The sequence below is a fragment of the Eschrichtius robustus genome, chromosome 20, assembly GCF_028021215.1.
Source record: "Eschrichtius robustus isolate mEscRob2 chromosome 20, mEscRob2.pri, whole genome shotgun sequence".
Lineage (NCBI taxonomy): Eukaryota > Metazoa > Chordata > Mammalia > Artiodactyla > Eschrichtiidae > Eschrichtius > Eschrichtius robustus.
In genome coordinates this window covers 19,343,185-19,368,279 of record NC_090843.1, presented here as the reverse complement: position 1 = coordinate 19,368,279, position 25,095 = coordinate 19,343,185, and the positions used below count along the sequence as shown (strand labels likewise).

Sequence of the window (25,095 nt, the reverse complement as noted above, 5' to 3'; positions counted from 1 at the left end):
TTGAGTTTCTTCTTGCTGAGCTGGTTACCAGGGCAACAGAGAGAGCAATGGGATCTAACTGCAGGACTGGAGAATCCAGAGGCAGGGGTGAGGGGGAAATATCATGCTCATTCCTCCTGCCAGCAATGCACCCCCAAGGCTGGCTGGCATTCTTTGGATGACCCCAAGAGATCAGGCCCATAGTTACCCATCACTCTGCAGGGGAGAAGGTAAGTAAACTGACTTTAATCAAAGAGGAATTAGGGCTGAGGGTCAGAAGAGTCAATGGTTCTCTGGCTGTGGCAGCAGCACCAAAGGAGGGAGTCCCAACTGTCATTTTAAGGTGTACCATGATGCCCATGCCCCCAGTGTACAAAGACTTGTGGGACCCAAGGACAGATGCTGCCAGCTCCACACTGAATTCAACTGCTTCCCCACACCAGGGATAGCCTTTGTAGTAAACTTCCACACCACCGAGGATCTGGAGGATCTGGAGGAGGAAATAGTCAACTCAAAGCTAGCTACCAAGTGGCCTAGGTAACTGGGACCACGGGCCAGAACTGGTCTTTCAATTGCCCCTCTTCTTTACTTGTACTAAGACTGATAGGAGCCTCTCTCTTAGACTGTGGTCCTTGATACTTCAGTGCCAGTGCAAATTTTCCTTTTCAAGAGGACAGCTAGCTATTTGCACCTTCCCCTCATCCAAGACCTGGTACAGTTGTATTGACATGTGGGGCGTCACCCTGGGAAACTTACTTGCCAAGCACAAAGGCAGGCATGAGGGTTACTGGCTGTTCACGTGGGTAAGCAACATCTCACTAGTTTTTCTGTCCCTTGCACTTCCAATCTAAGAGACTGCATATCCTGGTGTCTATGTGGCAATGGGGTTAAGAAAATTAATGGGGAGTACAGTCATTTGTGGCCTCATAGGGGGTCCTCACCTCTCTGGGCTTCCATTTCACAATTCTGAGTTGGCTCAAGCTGGGACTGTGACTCTAGGGAATCAGGGGGTCCCCTTCCCTCCCTCCCTCCCAAATCAAGACTCATGCAAAACACTGGCAAATGAGCCAAGTTTACATGTCTAAATTTTATTTTCTCCAAGTCACAATGCCAATCACATATGTGCACCCTTTCAAACAGTAACAAACAAGAACAATACACATGGAGAAACTCTTGCAACAAAACACAGTGGACCAACAGAGACAACTGTCACAGTGTCTTAAGGTCTGGGAATCTGGGCATGTGGCCCACTGGCTTGAGGAGACATCTTCAGGTTTAAGGCAAAGGGAACAGCCTACAAAAGGCACAACCATCAGCCACCCCTGGAAGAATCTCTTAGTTGTTTCCTCCTTGGGGGTTACAGCTTGAGTGCCTCTTTCCCCTCCCACCCCTGTGACTCAGAGTGGTTAAGCCAGTTGTTGAAGAGAAGGAACAGAATTGGTGACATTACTTGGGGAGAGACACAGCTGCCACCTTCTCCCTCAGGTTCTGTAGAAGGACAGGGACAATGGCCAAGTTACCCCTGGCAGTCACAAGTGCTGCAGTAACAGGAATCTCTTCCAAAGAGGCAGCAGGGGAGTGGTTCAGCGCCATAGATAAGAAGGAAAGGAGGGAGGAGCCCTTGCCCTGAAAAGTGACTGGTTTCCTTAGGCTTTAGGCCCAGGTGTGGTATCCTCTGTCTGCAAGGACAGGAGTAAAACTTAGGAAAAACAAGGTAGTAACATCTAAAACACTTGTAGCAGGAAAGACATGGAGAAGAGCAATTGCAAAGGACAGGGAAGACCGCTGGCTGGGTAATATCTGCCTCTAGAGAGATGCATTGGTCCATAGCAACTGGAAGGGGTGTGGTAGAAAGGATGTAAAGAAAAGCAGAGCCCTCTAATTCCACTTACCTCAAAGACTGAGCCTTGAGGACTGTGTGAAGACATACCCCTAAGGTGCAAAGAGTCTCACTCCACCCTCCCTTTCTCACTAAAGCATCTAGTTTGCCATCTCTCCCCACTGTTGAGACTTTGCCCTTAGTAGAGAACTGAAGTCTACCAGAGTACAGAGACTGATGGAGGCCCAGAATTCTAAAAACTGAAGTCAAGAAGAAGGACTCCTACCACACACTTTGAGATCTTCACAACGGGACACTCTGTGCAGACAGCTATGTTTCCATAGGGTTAGAAGAGTTAAGAGAGTCCAAGTATACAATAACAAAGGCCAACCAAAAATGAAAGGCCAGCTCTTTGTAGACTTGGTGGGGGAAGACTGGCTGGTAAGGTCTCAATTATCTGGGATGCAGGGAAGAGCCAAAAGGGAACCCAGAGAAGCTAGCAAACCAGAGAATGAACTTGTTTCATTTAAAGGCAGAGAGAGAGAAAAGGGGCGGGGGGGGGGGGGGGGGCGGGGTTTAAAGGAATATTAATTTAAGAATAGCAAGCCAGGCTTTAAAAACGAACATCTTAGAAAACAAAACAGGATGGAGCTTCCCTGGGAGCAGCAGATGCTTGAATTTCCCAGGAGAAAGTGAAGAAGAGCAAAAGATGTGGGCTCCTAGATGTAGACTCAGAAGCCTGGGCTGTCTGGACCTCTGCTCCTCTGAGCACAGCCAACTCAAAGAAAGACTGAAAACGGGAGGAAGTCCACTTGTTTCTCCCTTTCTCCAACAGAGCCTATCCTCTGAGGAAGGCAGGGGTCCCCCCATTCAGCTGCTTGCTGGTAGAAGCCACCCTGTATCTTCGAAGCCCTCCTGGTAGTAGACAGCCGGTTGTTTTCTATCCTGGGTTCTCACCTCTGCTGTCCTGACAGGGGTGAGAAAAAGGGAAGAACCACCAAAGTGTTAGTGGACCTTTTGGGCATTTACAAGCTATTTTCAGAAAACCACATTTCTGAATGATGTATATTAAAGTAATATCCCTAAAACAAAACAAAACAACAAAACCCCCATGGTCTTTCTCCTCCACGACCTTTAGAATTGGCTCTGCTGTAACACCTCAAATTTAGATTTCCCCTTTCCTTAATAAGGAATGCCCTCCTGCATTTTTTCCTTCCAGCTTCCCAAATAAAATGCTACCAAATTAACAGTGGTTTCTACTCAACCCTGCTCAGTGCATTCATAAAACAAAGAAACTGGCAAATTTTGGGACTCCTCTAAGCCTCCCCCTGAGATATCCCATGATTACAACTTAGAGCATTAATTAGGTGACTGTTAAGCAAGTAAGCATAAGCATTAGTTTTAAGAATGTTCTGAGTCATATTAAGTTGTACACTTACTTTTATACGATGTTAGATTTAAAATATTCAGAAATTCATATTAACTGGAACCCCTGCTTACAACCTGAAATAAAGTTGGAATTTGTTATCAGGTCATTATTATTTAAAAAAAAAAAAAAAGACCATTTTCCATAGAAACACACCCAGAAAAGGAGGGAAATCTGAAGAAAAGGAAAGCCCACTGAGGCCGGATGTGCCCTAAACATCCCTTGTTTAGAGCTCCTTCCCTAGGAGCTCTCATACCTCAGGTGGTGGGGGCTTGATGGTGACTGGCTGGGGAGTCCTCCGGGGTGGGGAGGGCTTTGGCTGCACCTGCTGCTGGGCGGGGTTATAGTAGGTCACCCCTCCATATACCTGCGATGGGGCCTGGGACCCCAATAAACAAGGAGAAGAAAAAGGAATTAATTCATCCAAACTATGATAAACAGGAAACATTATTCAGGCACAAAAATAAGAGTATCGGGGAATTTATAAATCTCTAAGCTGCCCCCCTTTAAAATAATTATTCATTTCTGCCTTAATATGTCCTAATATGGTTCTTACTTCTTCAAAGTACTACCCAGCTTTCTCTAATTCCTACCATCAGCTGACAAATGGAAGAGACTGAGCTCAGTGGTGACACTCCAGATACCACATGGTGTCAACCTTCTGGGATTTAAACCGTACAGGGAGGGGTAGGGCTGGTAAGTAGAATACAGCTTCATTATGCAGTTGAATAAATAGCAGACATGCCAACCTAAGACATACTAAAACACCTGAATGAAAAACATCATTAAAGAAATGGAAGAGAATAAACAGATGACGGGCATCACATAAGCTGCATTTCTAGCTCCTGACCACCAAGAGGCGTCCTGACACCACATGCAAATCAGTGGCATTGAAATGTTGTCTCCAATTCTTTGAGCATTCTCCTCATACTATATTCCTGTCTGATTTAAAGGATGTGTACTTAGGAAAATCTCATTAGCCATCTCACCTGCGTGTTAGGATATAGATGAGGCGGTGGCGGGGGAGGCAGTGGCCCTGGCGCATAAGGGTAACTGGGATTACCAAAGTTCATGACGCCTGGAGCAGAAAAGTAGGTAGGAGCAAGCAACTGCTGAGGCGGTGGCTGTCCTGGAGACATGGACACTGGTGGGGGATAGAGGCCTGGATTGGGCAGAGGCGCCGGTGTCTGGTGGGGATGTAAACCTGGACAAGAAGAAAACAAAAACTGAAATAAAAGGTAACACCATTTCCATGGGATGGCCTGGCTGGACTGCTCACCACAAACTGCTCAGGGTGGAAGTCCTCAGGATGGACCCAAGAGGAGTTTGTTGCCCAAGCAGCCAAAGTGGCCAGCTTCATTAGCAAGCAGCACAGAGCTCAGGAGGATGGGGTTTGTGAAGCCCCCAACACATATCCTCACGTACTGGAAGCATACAAGCAGAGGCACAAAGCTTACCTGGGTGGGGAAGGTGCATTTCTGGCTGCACAATCATGCCCTGAGGAGGCAGTGGGGCAGGGCTGTCACCATGGGTATAGATTGGTCCCTGGAACTGCACTGTAAGATATCACATTGGGACTCTCATAAACCCTCACTCTTCACATCACATGGACAAGTCTCCTTGTCCCCCAAGCCCTTTGAAAAGATGTTCTCATTTCCATGTGAAGAAAACAGCAACCAGAGAATGTTTGTTAACCACAAGGAGAGGTCAGAAGGGAAATTCAGGAGGCAGGAGGCTGGTCTCTTAGTTCACTTCACCCTGCCAAGAAAGATACTCCAACAATAAAAATAAACTCACATGGATCATAGTAATGTCCCTCCATGATACTGATGTGCACAGGAGGGGCAGGGGGCTCCGGCACAGGTCTTTGCCGTTGAGATGAATAGCGTTTGGCTCGCCCACCCTGGACACCCTGAAATAAAGAAAGAGGTCTGAGCAAGAAGACTTCCAAAAGGCTGACTCTCGTATCATGTCCCACCCTCCTTTAGGTACTGCAAAACACTTACCTGGTACATGGCAGTGTTAAAAAAAGTATTTGCAAAAAGAATTGAAAAACCAATGAAAAGCATCAAGATCTAAACCCAAACCCTGTACCCTACATTTCGGGAGACCCAAATTAAAAGGGAAACATGCGAAAACTGACTTAGTTTAAACAGTGAACAAGCTGTGACATGCAACCCCCAACATGTGCCCCTTTCCCCCTTCTGTACCATTTCTTCCATCCGGTTAAACTGAGGTGGCGGTCCTGCTCCCATGTGTATGTGGTTGGGCATACCTGTAATACACCAAAAAAGTCACTGCTGCAGAGCAGACAGATGTGAATGGGACTCAAGATACCATCAAGAAAGTGACAGGCTGAAGAATCCCAACATGGGGAATGGCTTTCTTCCTTTAAACTAACAAAATTCCTTTTAAACTATCTCTGCTTCCTGTCAACTCCAGCATTTGGAAATTTGCCCCCACTGCCTGCCACCTTAATATAGCAATAAAACCTTTGAACATGAAAAAAAAAAAAAACTTCAGTAATGCAATTCAGAAAATGCCAAGTTCAAAATCTTCCAATCAAGTATTTCCCTGCATAGAATCCCTGGGAGGTTATAATTAGCATATTACATTATCAAACATATTGAAAAATCTCAGCCCTGAAGTCTCTGAGCAACAACCAGAGAGGGGAGGATGTTCTAAATCTACCTGATTATTCCTGGCCACAGAGGTCTGGGCTAGAAGTATGGGAAGAGATTCCCCTCTGGCTGAAGATGACTCAGGACAAAAGGGAATGTTCTAGAGACTGTCTCCCAATGGTAATAAGGCATTGGTAGGAGAGTGTACTCCTCTAACCAAAGATCAACTCCAGGTCCAGTTTAGGCTACCCTGGTTTTCAGTGTTCAAAAATTACGCACACCAGGTAAGAATGCAGAAATTGCCAGTCCAAATGAGGATTTCCAATCTTTGAGCTCGAATTAGATTTCAGAAACTAAGGAAAAGATCCTCTGATCTATCTGACTGGAGGAAGAAAAAAAGGATGGGGGAGAGGGGTGGTAGACAGGTCCTAGTCACTAGCACTATGCTGTCCAACAGGATATCCACTAGCCACATGTAGTTATTTAAATTTCAATTAATTAAAATTAAAACTTCAGTTTCTCAGTCACTCTGGCCATATTACAAGTATTCAAAAGCACCATCAGTACAGAAAGTTCTACTGGGCAGCCTGGCTCTAGAAGACTGAGGAAATTAGAGAGGCTTTCCTTTCAAGAAGATTAGGAGATACTCATCCAAATTCAAATGCAGTTTCTGCCTTGAAACATTTAACCATTAGCTCAAATAATAAGAACACTGCCTTCTTCCACTTTTTCTACAGCGACTGGTAACGGATTCTGTACTCAGGAGCTCAGTATTGATGACTGATCAGTTAATAGTAAGCAAAGTAGTGGGGTAGTCTTGTGCAATAAATAAAACTGCTCTGAGGTTTTTGGATGAATATACCTATGAATCCATCTGTTCCTTGCAGTTAATGAAGATACTGTCAGACACCACATCCCTGAGAGACATAAGTCCCATGCCCCTAAGTCCAATGATATAAAGGGGAAAAAGCGAGTCACTATCCCTAAGGTACCTACCCCGAAGCTCACGTGATTGCAGGAATGAAGGCTGCCCCGGGCTCCAATTCTGTTCTGTTATATTTAGTTGTGCCACATCTTGTTCAAGTCCACCTGTAGTAGAATCCACTGGAGCCTCCCAGTTCCCAGTCTTAGCAGGCGGAGGAGGCGTAGTTTCTGGGACTGGAGGTGCTGGGGTCAGCCCTTCAGGTGGAGGGGGCACCTCCTCTGCAACCTTGACTGCATCTCCAGCTTTGACCCTGGTTCTTCTTGCCCGGGAATAGGATTTCTTCTCAATAGGCCTGTCAGGAGCTGGTGGTGCAGTGTCAGGAGCAGGATTTGGTATCTCTGAGGCCGCCGCCTCCTTCTCAGGACTGCCAAGCACTTGAGCATCTGCTTCTGGAGATGGATCCCTTACTGGAGTCTGCTCCAGGCGCCGTGACCGGTAACTAGTCTCATGTTTAACAGTCTCACCAGACCGGCCAGCATGCTGCCCACCAGCTTCCACAGGCCTAAAACCAGCACAACCTTCCTTGAAGCCTCCAGATCGAGAGTAATTCCTGGCAGCAGACATGCGGCCAGTACCTGCAGCATTCCTGTTGATAAATGTCCTTGGTGGTAAGGTGCCCCCAGGACCCTGGTGGCGATGGGACTTATTTGGCCGCTCACCAATCCAGTTTGGATCTCTTTGTGGAGGACTCCCAAACCTGAACAAACGCAACAGAGAAATAACAAAAGGGACCACTAGAGACATAAAGTGAGGGTCAGGGAGACTTCCCATATTCCTCACCCAATTACGGGCCAGAATAGCATTTTAAAAAGCAGAGTTTTTCTCCTGTAAATATCAATAGTGTAGGCTCCAAAATTTCCTCACCTGGGTTTCCGGATTCTTCGGGGTTTGATGTCATCAGGATTGTGAGCTGAGCGGATGTCATAGCCATAAAGAGCAATGAGCTCCTGTCGGGACTTTGGAGCCTGTTCATCTTCCCGAAACTTGTCATGCTCCCAGCGACCCTCATCCTTCCACAGCTTTCGCTGACGTCCCTTGGGTCTGGTTGAAACCAGGGAAAAGTGTCTTAGGTTGGCAGATTCTGCCAAGCAAAGATGTTCATGAAATAAACAGGGTTGGACAGGGAAACAGTAGGAACTCAGGTATTCTCTCCATCTTCCCCGACAGGCTATACAAAACAGGCTTTCCAAAGGCAAGAGTGAATCACAGCACCTCAGGGCCTGCTGGGCTCAAATGTAACAGCAATAGAAGTGAGGAGAGACTTCATTTCAAACTACTCAGCACTCTGGAAACATCTCTCTCCTATAAGGCCACCTATGCAAGTATTTCAAATCCCAGAGGTTCTGAGCCTCAGATTAAAGAAGGCAGTGGAAGTGTGGGTCTGGATCCCAGCTCTTCCACCAAGAGTTACTAAATATTCTAAGCCTTACTTTCCTCATTTGTACAAGAGGGATAATCACAGTACTTACCTTAAAATGTTGTGAATAGTAAATGAGATAATACAAGTAAAACACTTAGCAAAGTGCCTGGCATATATTTCAGTAGTAAGCACTAAATACATACTAACATCCTACAGAGCAGTAGCAAGTGGCTGTTACCTGACTTCCTCCTCCTGAGTCTGCCCTCGAAGATCATGCTCAAAAAAGAGCCCTTTCCGGGGTATGTATGCTGGGTTCTTCCGATCTTCATCATCATCCAAATGCTTAGGGCCTTTTTTACCAACTTTGTTCTCCACAGGCTCTGTGCTCTCCTATCGGACAGATAAAGGACTCCTTACTCACTCCAAGGTTAAGAGCTCCTATTCCAGAACCCAAATGGAGGCCTTTGGTGGGTACTAACCTGTCCATCCCCACTTTGCCTCTCTCCAGTCACAGTGCCTTTGGTGTCAGGCTTTTCTTCTCCCTTCTCGTCTTTTGCTGAAGAATTAGCAGCATCATTGGCTTCTGATTTCAGCTCCACTTTGGAGTTTTCCTCTTCACTGTACTCCCCTTCATCACCCTGAAAAAAGTTTCCCTGTCAGCTGTGGAGATAAGATCTGAATGGTGTATTTTAAAATTTTCTATTTTTTTTAAAAAATTTTCCATTCTTTAGGAAAACATTTTCTAACAAATTTTACTGTAATGTAAGAATTAAAAGCAAACACATCAATATTCTTACTAAAATTTCTAGAGAACAGAAACATTGTTAAACAAATTAAAAGCACATTAAAAAAATATATATACAGGGAATTCCCCGGCGGTCCAGTGGTTAGGACTCCATGCTCATGCTTTCACTGCCAAGGGCCTGGGTTCAATCCCTGGTCAGGGAACTGAGATCCCACAAGTGGTGCAGCGTGGCCAAAATATATATATATGTTTATATAGATTCCTGTAAGTTTTCCAGGAAGAAATGCAAGGAACTGTTAACAGCAGCAGCCTCTTTCATTCACTAAGCTTATTGTGATAATCATTTCATGATGTATGTCAAATCATTATGCTGTACACCTTAAACTTACACAGTGCTATATGTCAATTATACCTTAATAAAACTGGGAGAAAAAAAAACAAAAACCAAAAACAGTGGCAGCCTCTGGGGAAGAAGCCCAGGGGATACGGATGGGAGGCTCTAAGTGTCTAGCACACAGAAGGAGCTTTATCTTTGTTGATAATTTCTCTCCCTCTCAATGAACTGTCTCTTAAACATGCAGTGCCTAATAACTACACTCTAACTCAAGTTGTTAATTCTCTCATCTCAAAATGGCTTAGAACAGAGATTCCCAACCTTTTAGATTATGTGAACCCCTTTTTTTAGGATCTAAAATTTTCATGGGTCCCCATGAGACAATAGCTCAGTATAGTATCCACAAATTGAGAAAACATGTAATGACAAACAACTGCTATACATTCAATAATACTTTTAAATACATTAATATTTTATTAATTCATATATATATTCAATAACAGTAGTACATGAAGGTGGGAGATGTTGATTTGGTGTACAGATAATGAGAACACAGCTAGTGAATTTGCAGCCCTTTATAGTAACTCCATGATTTCCCAAGGCACTATTACTCTCAAGTTGGGAAACAGTGGCTTACATTTTTTATGTCTATGATATAAATACTAAATTTTCTGTAGCATGAGAGCCCCTTAGCCAACAACTCTGTCCAGAATGATAAAATTATAAAATTTTGACTTGGAAAACTTTAGAAGAACTTGTACAATCACTGCACCTGAGAAATGAAAAAAATTAAAGCCCAAATGCTCTCTCTCCTCTCCACTTTCTTCCCTCTCTTAGCACAGCAAGATTGGATAATCCAATCAATTATACTTCAATTAAAACAAACAAACAAACAAAAAACAACCGGATAATCCTGCTTGTGACATAGAAAGTGTTAGGTCTGTCCATACAAAGAAGGGTCCCTTAGGCCATCCTTTAAATAGGGGCCACTAGAAAGGGTTAGGCAATAGAGGTGTAGCTAGTTCTAGGTAGGGAAAGGGAGCAGCTAAGGCTCCTGCTAAAGGGGCTGGCTTTAGACTAAAGTTACTCTCATATCCTTGTCCTTCCAAGATTTGGACCTAAGGAGGCAGGGCTATAGGTCAGGGGAGGTAGGTTTAGAGACCTATGAGGACACAAAGAAATGGATTCAAGGGAAGGTGGTTTAGTCCCCACTGCTGGGTTAACATGTAAGGGTACCAATATACCTCTGCCCCCCTGGTAGATTCGTGTACACTGGTCTCTTATTCTCCTACTGGGTCTGACACTCAGTCTGTACCAGACCCTCTCCTGACTCCAGGTCCAGGATGGCCTCAGGAATCTGATCAAAGATACTCACTGAGATTCCTGACGAAACAAGAAGCTCTCAAGCTCTAAGTCTCTGACCTTTTTTCAGATAGGGCTGCGACTGCCTGACTGGCCCAGACAAGTCAATTAATTCCCTTTCCCCTTTATTCCCTGCTCAGCATCAGGGTATTTCGACCTCTAAGTGTTTTGGGTTAGGAGTCCCAGAAAGGTGACACTGCTATGAAACCACAGAGTTCAGGGAGACTGCTTGACCACACCCACACTATGAGAACCACGCCTTTACCTACAACTTTTTAACAACCAAGTACCCTTGATTCTTCCCATTTCCCCTCAATCACAAAAAGTTTTCTCTCCTCTTGAGTTGGGAATAGGTGGGTGGTAATCATTCAGTTCTTTCCTTGGTCCTATGTTCCCTTCAGGTTCTGTAGCAGAAATTGCAAGAATCTTGCTTGGGGGACCTCCCTGGTGGTCCAGTGGCTAAGACTCCACATTCCCAATGCAGGGGGCCCAGGTTCGAGTCCTGGTCAGGGAACTAGATGCCACATGCCACAACTAAGACCTGGCGCAGCAAATAAATAAATATTCAAAAAAAAATAATAATAATAAAGATTTCATCTTTAAAAAAAAAAGTCTTGCTTGGTGTGTATGTGACCTTAATCACTTGCTTGGTGTGTATGTGACCTTAATTCACCCCAACAATGACTGAATTCAAACACCTTAAAATAGTATCAGCATGATTAATGAGAGAACTTTGTTTTATGCTCTATCCCCTCTTAGTCTGTGGTGGAATGTCAAATGAGGCAACTCTTTTATTCCAAATGAGAAACTAATTTTGTTTCCAGGGCAGGACAGAAAGATACAAATAGCACAGTGCTGAGGAGACTCCAAATTAGCATCAAAGTCTGGTATAATGGAAGCCAAGGTGCTACCCTAGAGTCAAGCTTCTTCAGCTATGGGCTGACATCAAAACCCTTTCCCCTAGTGCTGACTCTCCCATTCAGTGAACACCCTTCCAAACCCTAAAGCCTAGCTCTCCACTGAAGCAACTGCTTCCCTGGCAGAATTCTCATGCAAACGTTTTAGCTCATTTTTCCATTCCCCACATATTTCAGAGGAAGAGGTCGAGCTGGTATCTTCCTCATTCTCAATGTCTCTTCCAGATCTAACTCCTCTGCCTCATTTTAAAAAATTTTTAATTTTTATTGTTTTTATTACTTATTGAAGAATAGTTGAATTATAATGTGCTAATTACTGCTGTACAGCGAAGTGACTCAGTTATACATATATAAACATTCTTTTTCCTATTCTTTTCCATTATGGTTTATCACAGGATACTGAATATAGTTCCCTGTGCTATACAGTAAGATCTTGTTAATCCATTCTATATATACCAGTTTGTATCTGCTAATCCCAACTCCACCTCATTTTAAACTGCTGCTTCTCTGAGGCTCCTATCACCTAGCTATACCCTGCTTCTCGAAAGTTCAGATTACATCACTTCACTTTTATGAAAGACCTACAGTAGCACTTGTTTTCACAAACTGAAAGAAGCTTCAAGAGAATTTTTGTTTTAAGAAAAAAGGCAAAAGTGAAAATTGTACTCAGTGTTTTGTTTTGCAGTGAGCTGTCATATTGGCAGCTCCACACCCCAAGCAGAAAGAGTGGCACCACCAAGCTCCTGCCCTGGGAACTACACTCGGCCTCTCAGCATCAAGCTGCCACAGCTTTGAACTGTGTCTGTGAGCATCCGCGCTTTATGTCTATTTATTTTCTGCATCCCTTGGCAAGATGTGTCCTAAGGTAATTGCTGCTTTGCTTTAAGCCATTTCAGCTTACGAAAGGTTTCACAGGGACGCTCTATCAGACCAAGGGCGAAACCTGTACCTCTATGCCTCTGCCTGGGTCCACCTTGTCGTTAATTTGAAGACTATGGCAAGGAGCTCACAGTTTTCACCTCCATTTTAGTCATCCACTTCCATGTACACACTTCAGACCAGCCTTACCTGGAACTGCTATATACATTTTTTTTTTTTTTAAGTAAACCTGATCTTTTAAAAATCTTAAATTTAAACACCCCAGACTTTGATCAAAACTGCCACATGGGGGACTTCCTTGGTGGCGCAGTGGTTAAGCATCTGCCTGCCAATGCAGGGGGCACGGGTTCGAGCCCTGGTCTGGGAAGATCCCACATGCCCTGGAGCAACTAAGCCCGTGCGCCACAACTACTGAGCCTGCACTCTAGAGCCCGCGAGCCACAACCACTGAGCCCACGAGCCACAACTACTGAAGCCCGTGCGCCTAGAGCCCGTGCTCCGCAACAAGAGAAGCCACCACAATGAGAAGCACTGCACCGCAATGAAGAGTAGCCCCCGCTCGCCGCAACTAGAGAAAGCCCGCGGGCAACAACAAACACCCAACGCAGCCAAAAATATATATATAAATAAATTTATTAAAAAAAAAAAAAGCCACATGGAAAAGAATGAAGTTAGACTCCTCACCCTCACCTCACCCCTTATAAAAAATTAACTCAAAATGGATCAAAGACCTAAAATATAAGAGCCAAAACTATAAAATTCTTAGAAGAAAACATGACTTTGCATTTGGCATGGATTCAGCAAAAGCTTCTTTGATATGACACCAAACACACAGCAACAAGAGAAAAAACAGATATATTGGACTTCATCAACACTGAAACCTTACACCATCAAGAAAGTGGAAAGACAACACACAGAATGGGAAAAAGTATTTGTAAATCATATATCTGATAAGAAACTTATACCTAGAATATATAAAGAACTCTTACAACTCAATGATAAAAAAAAAACCCAATTAAAAAAAGGACAAGGTATCTGAATAGCCACTTCTTCTAGGAAGATACACGAATAGCCAATAAACACAAGAAATAATGCTCAACATCATTACTCATCAGGGAAATACAAATCAAAATGAGATACCATTTCATACCTACTAGGATGGCTGGAATCAAAAAATCAAGACAATAATAAGTGCTGTTGAGCATGTGGAAAAACTGGAATTCCCATACATTGCTGCTGAGAATGTAAAATGGTGCAGCTGCTTTGGAAAACAGTTTGACAATTCCTCAAACAATTAAACAGTTACCACATGACTCAGCAACTCCATTCCTAGGTACATAACCAAGAGAAATGAAAACATACAACCACACAAAAACTTGTACACTAATGTTTACAGCAGCATTATTCATAATAAAAAAACAGAAACTCAAGGGTCCATCAATGGATGAATGGATAAACAAAATGTGGTATATCCATACAATGTAGTATTATTCAGTCATAAAAAGGAATGAAGTACAGGGGACTTCCCTGGTGGTCCAGTGGTAAAGAATCTGACTTCCAATGCAGGGGACATGGGTTTGATCCCTGGTCAGGGAACTAAGATCCCACATACCACAGGGCAACTAAGCCGGCGCGCCACAACTACTGAGCTCATGCACCTCAACAAGAGCGCCTGCGTGCCACAACTACGGAGCCCACATGCCACAACTAGAGAGAAAATCTGCACACCACAACTAGAGAGAAGCCCGCACACCGCAAAGAAAAATCCCACATGCCTCAACGGAGACCCCGCGTGATGCAACTAGCAGCCAAAAAAAAAAAAAAAAAAAAAGGAATGAAGTACTGATACATGCTACAACTTGGATGAAAACCTTGGAAACATTATGCTAAGTGAAAGAAGCCAGTCATATTATATTATGTTGCCATATAATATATGATTCCATTCATATAGAAGGCCAGAATAGGGAAATCTCTAGACACAGAAAGTAGATTTGTGGTTGCTTAGGGCTGGAGCGAATGAGGATGGAGGAACTGTGGGGGGCAAGTGACAGCTAAAGGGTACAGAATTTCTTTTTTTTTTTTTTTTAAGATTTTTTTGATGTGGACTTTTTTTTTTTTTTTTAATTTTGTTTATTTATTTTTTGGCTGTGTTGGGTCTCTGTTGCTTCACGCGGGCTTTCTCTGTTTGCGGCGAGCAGGGGCTACTCTTCATTGCGGTGCGTGGGCTTCTCATTGTGGTGGCTTCTCTTGGTCAGCACAGGCTCTAGGTGCATGGGCTTCAGTAGTTGAGGCGCGCAGGCTCAGCAGTTGTGGCACACGGGCTTAGCTGCTCCGTGGCACGTGGGATCTTCCCAGACCAGGGATCGAACCCATGTCCCCTGCATTGGTAGACGGATTCTTAACCACTGCACCACCAGGGAAGTCCCCAGAATTTCCTTTTGAAGTGATGAAAATGTTCTGAAACTGACTGTGGTAATGGTCACACATACCTGTATATACTAAAAACTATAGAACTGTACACTTTAAAGGAGTAAGTTGAATGGCACATAAATTATATCTCAATAAAGCTGTTAAAAAAAAAAACAAAAACAAAAAACCCTGTTATTCCTGTTCTTTCTCAGTTACTCCTTTACTCTCTAGTCTCCAATTTCTTAAGACATCCACTCCCTTGACATTTCTACCTTTTCCCTACAGATCAGTCCTTTCCCACATTCACTTTCCTCTCAACTCTGTGACCCCGTCATTTCAATCACTACTAGTAATTCCCTCAAGTCCCCTACTCCCATGTGCCCAAGACTGGATCAACTAACTGTCTGCTTTTTCTAAGCTTACAACCAGACTTCTGATCATCACTAAAGAGAGTTTAAAAAAAAAAAAAAAATCATACAACTTCACCCATCAGTGCCACCTCCAACCTCAACTACTCAAACTTCCTTTAGTCTCACAATTCCTACACTGCCCTTCCACCAACAACCATTCTTTACGTTTTTCCTTCTATTTCACAAGGAAAACAAAACGAAGGGCACACCAGCTTCCTCCCCATATACCTTTCCTTCCCACTTCTCTATAATTACAATGGAAGACGTTTTTCTTGTCTGTTTCCTATTTCTTCTCACGTACTCAGTCAAGGACACCAATACACGCATTACCTATCCCCTCCCTGTTCTCTCCCTTTCTACTGATTTCTTCAACCTTTAGCCATACTTTATTCTCCAACTTAAAAAATAACACCAAACCCTCTCTTGACGTTAGAGCCTTCTTTCCAGCTACGAAGCTCTCTAGCCTCCCCTTCATAGGCTAATTTCTTTAAAAAATTTTCTTGGAGGATTCTGGGAAAATGGCAGCAGCATAGCTTTTGATCTCTTCAAATCTCCACATGAAATGGGAGCAAGATCAAAACCCTCTGGATAACATTTACAACAAAACTAGGTTGCACTTGTCGGTCCCCCTTCTCCTCCGCCCCGCCGTCCTGACTCTCTTTCCCTCCTTCCCTCAGAGGATGTCCTCTTTCCAGCTCAACCTCAACCCGCTCAAGGAGCCGCTCGGCTTCATCAAGGTCCTCGAGTGGATTGCTTCTGTCTTTGCTTTTGCCACCTGTGGAGGTTTTAAGGGCAAAACAGAAATTCAAGTGGCTTGTCAAACTAAACCTTCTGACAATAAAACGATTACAGCTACTTTTGGTTATCCATTCAGGTTGAATGAAGCATCATTTCAGCCACCTCAAGGTGTAAATGTGTGTGGTGTAGATTGGAAAAGTTATGTCCTTATTGGAGCTTACTCTTCTTCTGCACAATTCTATGTTACTTTTGCAGTCTTTGTCTTCCTGTACTGCATTGCTGCTCTTCTGCTCTATGTTGGTTACATGAACCTGTATCGTGATAGTCGAAAACTTCCCATGGTTGACTTTGTTGTTACTCTTGTTGCCACTTTTTTGTGGTTGGTGAGCACTTCGGCCTGGGCTAAAGCTCTTACAGATATTAAAACAGCTACCGGTCGCAATATTGTCCAGGGACTTCTGCCTTGTAAACAACTAGACGCGATATGTCATTTTGGCTCTGTGACTAGTATGGGATCCCTAAATGTATCTGTGATCTTTGGCTTTCTGAATATGATACTTTGGGGAGGAAATGCATGGTTTGTGTACAAGGAGACCAGCTTACACAGTCCCTCAAATACTTCTACTTCCCATAGCCAAGGAGGTATTCCTCCTCCAACTGGAATATAATTGAAGGGAGAAGTACACTGTTTGAAATAGATGTCTATACTATGACCTGTTGCCAACATCTTGAGAAGCATTTTTTGTTTCTAATAAAACTAATGGCTTTTTCAAAAAATTGGTGGGTTTAAAATTTTGCTGCTTTTTTACATAAAGCTTGTGCCTTTCCTAGAAATTTAAGATGTAAATGTATTCTCACATGTGAATTTGAAAATTCTGGGGCCTATTATGAGATGATACACATTTTTAAATGCACAGTAATTTCTTCACTAAGTTGTTTGCCTTCCAAAGTGTCTAAACCTTAAGCCTTAACATATATCTTCACTCAGAAAAGAGTTATATTGTTATATCATAATAGGAAGAAAATCTCTTGGAATATACACTACTGTAAGTTTGTACAGATCATATTCCTAAGACCTGTCTTTGTTTAAGAAAGTCTTGATTACATAAATCATACTTAGAAAAAACATTTAGTTCATGGTTTATATCTGAACATTGTTTATATGTTATGAAAAATTTTTAATACAAAGGCTGCATGTATGTTTTATTTCTGTTTTTCTAAATGACCTACAGTACTTGACAGGTGTACTAAAATTGTTTTGGGAGTGGGGTTTAGAAATTTCTAATAGATGTATAGTTAATTTAGTAATTCTCTCGCATGAGGTGTAAGCTTCCATTATGCTGGTTATTTAATAGATTGGCTATATAAGTAGAACGTGGTTCACGGAGATATTTTGATATGTATGGGCATTACTCCTAATGATAATTTGTTTGCTGTCCTTTGTTGCTCATACTCCTTCAGTGCAGGCTGAGGCCTCGTCTCTTTGTAAGTACGGTAAAATAATCTACCTTTTTTTGCAGACTCTATTCATAGGGTTACAAAAAATTAAGGTTGCCTTTTACTTTTGAAACATTTAACATTTATATTCAACGAAGTTGCTATTTTGAGTTTAGTATTGATATTGTGAAAACGAATGCCATTTGGATCTCATGTTTCTTAATGTTATTCTTATTTCACAAATGGATAATTAAGGAATTATGCATAATAAACAAGGAACCTAAGTGGGCTCTATTATGGGTGTGCTGTCTTTGCTCACACATTTGGGTATCTTCTGAATATAGGGCTTATTCACATTTTGCTACCTAATATTTTTGCTGTACAGGGCCAGATTTCCTACTACCACATAATTGTTTATATGTGAAGCAAATCTTACTATTGCCTTATTTTTGTTGCTTTTGTTCATGACAAGAATTGTCAATATGAGAATGTATATCTTTTTTGCAACCAGCTTAATAAAGAAGTTAAAGGAAAAAAAAAAAAAACAAACTAGGTTGGAAGCTATCCCCCAGGACCCAAAATATAAACACATAAGAGCAAAGCATCAACAGCCACAAGACCTGCATCAGATTGGTATCAGTGTTGGAAAAAGCAGAGAGCACTAAATGGACCTGAAAACAGGAGAACCCTGAACTAGTCAATAGGTAGTCAAAAGAAAGCAAAACTGAGAATAACAGTTGAAACCAGAAGGGGTTTTACTGTCTCCAATAGAATGTGAGTTTAAGGGTCCTGCAGTAAGAAGGTCTGAAAGGGTTAGAGCAGTGTAACCCTTTTGAAATCTTAAAACCAATCTGGCTGCCAGGGCCCCCTCTAGGAGAGTAACACACTGAAGATAAAACTGTTGAGAAGAGAATCAAATTCAGCAGAAGAGGGATAAAAGGAATGAAGGAAAGAGAAGGTCCAAAACACATTAGAGAAGGGAACAAAAGCAGGAAATCTCAGAAGGCAAGCCACCATATATTTTTTTTAACACTACAGAAAAACAACTGAAGAGGGAGCTCTATGAAGTTAGAAAAAGTTACTCTGAGCCGCACTTCCTTCGAAAAGATCAGGAAAACTAATTTTTAAAATCAACAAAGGAAAAATACAGAGATCAAATCCCACATAAACTTGCTATGAGAAAAAAAAATAAGTAGAATAGCGTTCCTACAATGAAAGCATGCCAAAAAGACATGCATATCATATCAAAATTGTAACTTCTATTTCAAAATGAGCAAAAAAGACATTAATATTATATAAGGCATGAAAGAACATCAGTCAGAATTAGAAAAATCCAAAAATGAAATGAAAGAACTCATTCATTCAAAGGAAGATATCAGAAATTAAAAAAAAAAATTCATTTCAAATACAAAGTCTAAAACTAGAAGGAACACAAACAAGCGTGGATAAACACAACAATAATGCCTTATGAGAAATTAAAAGTGAAAAGGAAGAAAATATTTAAAAATCAACAGAAAATGAAGAAACAGATATAAAGGATTACAGAGAAAGGGTCAAACACTGAAGACAGGAAAAGAATATTGGGATAGAAGTTCCATGACATACTGTAGAGCACATCTCATACCTATGAACACTGATCCAGAATGACCAACTCCAGGACAAATTCTAATAAATTTACTGGACCCTAAAGAAAATATACTGGGAATACCTAGACAAAAATAGCAAGTGACTTATAAGGGAAAGAAAATCAGGTGTTCATTAGTCAGTTCCGTGCAAGATAAAAGCTTTGGGTCACACTGGTATTTTTCCAAGGATATCATGGAAAGACAATTTGCAAGAAATACAAAGGACAGAGAGAGCATGCTAAATTGTACTATGAATGAGTGACCATCAAAATCTTTTCAATGGATACACTGTAAAGAAAACAAAGAGATGAAAAACTAAACTGTAGACTAAGAGATAGATCAAAATTTAAGAAATAAGCAAGACTAAAGTGTAGCATCTAGGTATATACAGTTAGTAATCAACAAGAAATTCAAGCAAGTAACAGATTACAATGAAAGGCAAGATGTCAAGTCTACTTCTCTAATCTAGACAAGTGCTGTCCAACAGATCTTTCTGGGATGATGGAAATGTTTTTATCTATGCACATGTGGCTACTGAGTACTTAAAATGTAGTTACTGCAACTGAGGAGCTGAAACTTTAAGTTTAATTAATTTAAATAGCCACATTTGGCTGGTGACTACCCTATCTGACAGAACAGAACTACACCTCTCTCTTAAATTTCAGACAATATATACTAGATATTGCCACATCAAAGTCCCACATGTTCCTCAATCTCAAAACATCCAAAACTTAACCCAAACACCGTCCTTCCTAAAATCTCCTCCCCCTGTGGTCCGTTTCTTAGTGAATAACACCATTCATCAACCTGGGCATCCCTTTGACTCCTCCTTAATTCAGGCTCCACATTCAATCAATCAAGAAGTTCTATTAGTATCACTGAAATATCTCTCAAATCTATGTCTTGCCAGTGCCACTGCCATGTCCTTTCTTTAGGGCACCATCACGCTCCTTGGACTATCCTAATAACCTTTTAACAGCTCTGTCTCCAGTCTTGCCTCATCCACAATTCATCCTCCACACTTAAGCCTCCAACAGCCTTTCTTTCTTTGCTGTTAGAGTAACATCCAAACTCATTTATACACAGAATGGTACACTCCTATAAAGTCACAATCACCAAACCTCACTGAACACTCCATACTGCCTGGCAGTCTTTCTGATGTTTCTGTTCTCTAGTGACTACAGCAAACATTCCTCACTCCAAAACCTCTTATCTCCTTTTTACTCTTTGCAGATAACTTTACCATTGACTTCAAAGAAAGTAAATCATCTCATCAATCACCACATTCTGTCAATTCCATAGCCTAAATAACTGTCAGTGCTGTCCACTTCTATTTTCACTGCCACCACTCCACTCCATGCCACACTTACTACTTTCCTAGACTTCCACAGTAGCTTTCTTAACTAGCTTTTCTGTCTCTAATCTTGCTCCCTTCAGATCAACTCTCCCCACTGCACACAAAATGATGGTTATAAAAATAATAATTCTAAAATATTACTGTGACTCAACCTGGGATCTTGTTAACATACAAATGTCTGAATCTTCACTCCCTCTGCAAGATTGTTTCAGTAGGATTTTTTCATGTAGGTGTTCCCTGGATCTGACAAACACTGCTTTAAAATTTAAGTCTTATTCATAACCTGTATCACACTCTTGTTTAAAACCCTGGTACACTTTTTTACTTCCTTAGAATAAAATCCAAATAGTTTTCAGCCTGGCTTATAAAGTACTTTAAAATTTGGACTGAGATTCATCCTTACCACCAGTCGTACTAAACTCTTCATATCCTCCAACTCACCATGCAGTCCATCCCTTCTAGACCTTCTTTCCACACTGTTCCCTCTGCTTAGAAAATTCTACCTGGCTAACTCCTATTCACCCTTCAGGTCTCCATTTGAACATTCGCTCCTGTAAACATTTCCAAACACCCTAAACCCAGTTAGTTGCCCCTGCTATGTGCTCCCAAAGCACCTTATGTTTCCAATACCATGGCATTTACCAAACATTATTGTAATTACTTAGTTAACTGTCTATATTTTCCCCCTCTGACCTGGAATGTACTGCTAAATTCCATGAGGGCAGAACCATGCCTGTCTTTTATTCCAGTGCCTAGTACAGCTCCTGGCACTGAGCAGGCACTTAATAAAGAGAAGGAACAAGTAATCCCCGCATGATCTGGCCCCTACTCACTAATATGCCCTTATTTCTTGTATCCATCCTGTCCCAACAATGTTCCAGCCACACCAAACTACTTTCAAGTTTCCAAATATTTAATCTTCTCTCCTGTCTCTGGGCTTTTGTAGCGGTTGTTCCCTCTGCCTAGAACATGGTTTGCCTGGCTAACTCCAATTCGTTCTCCTCTGACTGCCTAAGATGGACTCAGTACCGGGCCATTAACACCCTACTTAACCCTATCCCCGAGCAGTTGTCACCAAGTCCTATGATTGCCTCAATGTTTGTCTGACTTCCTTACTAAGTTGTAAGATTCCTAAAGATAGGAACTTTGTTATAGTGTTCACTGTTGCATCTCCAGGGCTTAATGGAAAGTCTAATATGTAGCAACAGTTCTATAAAATTTATAGAATGAAACTTTGATCCACAATCCAATTCCTCCTTGTATCTCAGGGCTCTGTTCAACAACTCCAGGAAACAAATAGCCATTCTGATAGCGTCTCTAGTAGTTTATTCAATCAAAACAAGTAAGTTCACAAACGTTTGGCTTAGGGAAACTTTCTGCTAAAGACAGAAAACCTTATCCATAAACTGAGAAATGTTTCTGACACAAACCACTCAGAATCCTACCCTTTTAAGGTCTTCAGATATACTCAGAAAAAATATCCAACTGGCTGGCTTCACTACCTAGGCATCATGAAATGGAGTGTCAAACAACCTGTAAAGGGCTTCAGAATGTTCTCATTCTCTTATTTAGAACCTTATTTCCTTTAGACAGGGTGAAAAGCCAGCTATTAACAGTGTAACACATGTGGCCTGAAGAGGCTTACACCAAGCTTCCCTCCCTATAACTGAACAAGACCCTTTATAATAGTTTTTCAGAAGCACAAATGAAGAATGCACAAGAGGAGTAACAAGTAGGTGATGGTACTTTTGAACCGCAGGTGTGTACAGTTTTTAAAATACATTTTCCAACCTACACCATAGGAAAAAGAAACTATCACACTCACTTCTGAGTCTTCTGCACTTTCATAATCCGAGAGAACAGCTGAAAGAAAACAGAAACATGTAAAGAAAAAAAATTCAACACAAATTATTATAATTACATCTCCTGACTGCCTGTTGTGGATCAAGCTAAAGCTCTCGTTTAATTCTGACTTCAACCTATGAGGAAGATAAAATTACAGTCCCCATATACAGATTGAAAACAGGTTCAAAGAGTGACTTCGACTTTCCCAGGATCATACTGCTAAAACGTATGCTTTTAAGCTCTATGCTACAAAGAGCCACTTTGTGGCACCCTCCCCCAAATCCTTAACAGTCTGAGAGGATGTCAATTGCTGGAAACAGCTGACCTGAGTTTATGGGCAAACAACTCTGTCAGGATGCTACTCACCATCGCCCTCGATGCCATCTTCACTCTCCTGAAGGAAAGGAAAAGACATGGGTTAGTTCTGTGACTTCCAGAGGGTGAGAGCTGAAAACTGAACACAAAATGGTTGGAAAGGGAGACGAGGAAAGGTACATCTTTAACAAGTAGCATCCGAGGGAGGTCCCGTCTGTTCACCTCCAGTCCCAATTTCTGAATAAACATCCACTTCCCATCCGCAGCAGCTCTGCCCTCCCCCCACAAACCGCTCCTCCTCGCTTGGGGCTCCGGAGGCAAACCGCACTGGGATAGCTCTCTCCTCGAACACGTTACGCCTCAGCATCTACCGTTAACTCCCAGCCTCCCATCTTCACCTACACCCCGCCCGCCCCCCGGCCCGCCCCGCCCGCGCGCACTCACACACTCCGACTCCTCAGCGCTCTTGGCGCCCCCGCTCTCCACCCGCCGCAGATGAAGGGCCCCGGCTCGGCCTCCGCGCTGGGAAAGCACAGAGCCACTGCCGCCGCCTCCAGCGCTACCGCTGCAGCTCCCGCCGCCCCGCGCCGGGGAACCGCCGCTGTCTGAGCCGGAAGCACCAGATTCTTCGTCCTCGGTGTCCTGCGAAGCGCGCTGCCGCCGCCGATCCGCCATCTTTCGGAGAACGGCCGCCGCCGGCCACCTCCTGACGTACCCCGCCCGTCGCAGGGGCTGCCGGGAGGCTCGAGACCTGGTCCCAGCATGCTTCACTTGCGGCGCTGGTTGCCCTGCTCTTCAGGGGGAAGCGCTGGGGGCGGGGCTGGCGCGCTGCGGCAAGTTTGCGGGCGAGCGGGATTGCGTAAAGCGGTGACGTAGGGGGCGTGGCGCGGCCCCTGACTTCCCCCGGTAGGGCACCGGGCGAGGGGAGTTGCATTCGGGCAGCCTCCTTCGGCTCCACGCTCGGCCATCTTGGGCTTTCCGAGTGGATATCGTTGACCTGTCACAGCTTCACTGCGGCATTGGAGTTGTTTCATGATTTTCTTTTTCCCTTCTACCTATGTTTGAAGCAGATCGTTTGACTGAATTCGTTTGCTTGGTAAAATCACGAATCAAGGGAAACCTCTGAAGCCGTTGTGCTGCATCAGATTTGTTAACACCAGCCCATTTTAAGCTAAAGGGCGGAGGAGGAACCAGTTGTTCGTAGTGAAGCCCGAGGATTTAGTGTTGCAGCACTACAGTGTTTTCCCTGTATTCTCATTTCCTCTTCCCCCTTCACGTGTCTTCCCACCCCAGCCATCACCTCTCCCAAAGTGCAGGCTGGTATGATGGTTATCTTACCAAGATTTTAGAACCGATTTAAAAAAAGATAATCATAGGAACGGGCATTTGGTTCAATAACCTGACATGATTTCCTTCTTGTTAAGGGCATGCCAGACGGGTAAATGAGGGAATGCTGAGATTTTGGCAACACATTTTTCAGCAATGAAAAAAATCGGTATGTTTGTTTTGTACCATAATAAAAACATATAAGAAGCGTAAGCTATTAGTGCACCTACGGGAGTACACATTTTAATAATACACACCAGAGAAAGGTCACTATCATAGCACAGGATTCTGTCCTGTGTAATGCTTTTACAAATGCTATGTTTGATACTGATGTTTATCAAATTTATAGACAATATGAAACTAGAAGGTATTCTGAATGCCTTCAGAGATATAATCAGGATCCAAACAGATCTCAACTGGTTAAACAAGTGGTCAAACGTGACAACTTGTAAATACAGCTCCAGAAACCAACTGCCCGAGTTCAAAATGGAGGATGTGTGATTTAATAAGTGTTAACAGAAAGAAAAAAAAAAGACCCAGAGGATCCTATCTCAAAGTAAATTGATATAGTAAAGCTGCCAAGTTTAGTGTCTAAATAAGGAAAGTGATAGTCTGCCACTTTGCCTTTCAGTTGTTTGATCTGGATTCAATTTTTTTTTTTTAATATAAATTTATTTATTTATTTTTGGCTGCGTTGGGTCTTTGTTGCTGTGCGTGGGCTTTCTCTAGTTGCGGCGAGCGGGGTCTACTCTTCATTGCGGCTTGAGGGCTTCTCATTGCGGTGGCTTCTCTTGTTGTGGAGCACGGGCTTTAGGTGCGCAGGCTCAGTAGTTGTGGCTCGCCGGCTCTAGGGCGCAGGCTCAGTATTTGTGGCGCACGGGCTTAGTTGCTCCGTGGCATGTGGGATCTTCCCGGACCAGGGCTCGAACCCGTGTCCCCTGTGTTGGCAGGCAGATTCTTAACCACTGCACCACCAGGGAAGCCCCTGGATGCAATTTTTTTTTTTTTTTAATTTATATATATATTTTTGGCTGTGTTGGGTCTTCGTTTCTGTGCAAGGGCTTTCTCTAGTTGCGGCAAGCGGGGGCCACTCCTCATCACGGTGCGCGGGCCTCTCACTGTCGCGGCCTCTCTTTGTTGCGGAGCACAAGCTCCAGACGTGCAGGCTCAGTGGTTGTGGCTCACGGGCCCACTTGCTCCGCGGCA

At 42.9% G+C, this 25,095-nt stretch overlaps 1 protein-coding gene and 1 pseudogene across 1 annotated transcript; one reads left to right on the top strand and one right to left on the bottom strand.

Annotated features, from left to right (window-relative positions):
• Nucleotides 1–1,292: 1,292 nt before the first annotated feature.
• On the bottom strand, nucleotides 1,293–23,303 carry CASC3 (CASC3 exon junction complex subunit). Its single transcript, XM_068530685.1, has 14 exons — nucleotides 23,008–23,303; nucleotides 22,615–22,642; nucleotides 22,229–22,266; nucleotides 8,670–8,828; nucleotides 8,429–8,580; nucleotides 7,695–7,871; nucleotides 6,842–7,527; nucleotides 5,435–5,499; nucleotides 5,022–5,136; nucleotides 4,682–4,780; nucleotides 4,214–4,428; nucleotides 3,481–3,603; nucleotides 3,238–3,301; nucleotides 1,293–2,765 (listed from the first exon to the last, which is right to left on the bottom strand). Exons 1-13 carry the CDS (start codon nucleotides 23,236–23,238, stop codon nucleotides 3,278–3,280), a joined length of 2,112 nt encoding a protein of 703 aa, XP_068386786.1. The 5' UTR covers nucleotides 23,239–23,303; the 3' UTR covers nucleotides 1,293–2,765; nucleotides 3,238–3,277.
• LOC137754644 (synaptophysin-like protein 1 pseudogene) lies at nucleotides 15,869–16,755 on the top strand (annotated as a pseudogene).
• Nucleotides 23,304–25,095: the final 1,792 nt, after the last annotated feature.

Excerpts from the sequence above, each read along its gene's own strand:
- CASC3 (XM_068530685.1), bottom strand. The coding sequence starts at position 23,238 with ATGGCGGATCGGCGGCGGCAGCGCGCTTCGCAGGACACCGAGGACGAA. Across the intron at positions 4,781-5,021 it reads GGGACATTACTATGATCCAT|TGCAGTTCCAGGGACCAATC; the intron begins GTGAGTTTATTT and ends GATATCTTACAG. Across the intron at positions 3,604-4,213 it reads ATCTATATCCTAACACGCAG|GCCCCATCGCAGGTATATGG; the intron begins GTGAGATGGCTA and ends TTGGGGTCCCAG.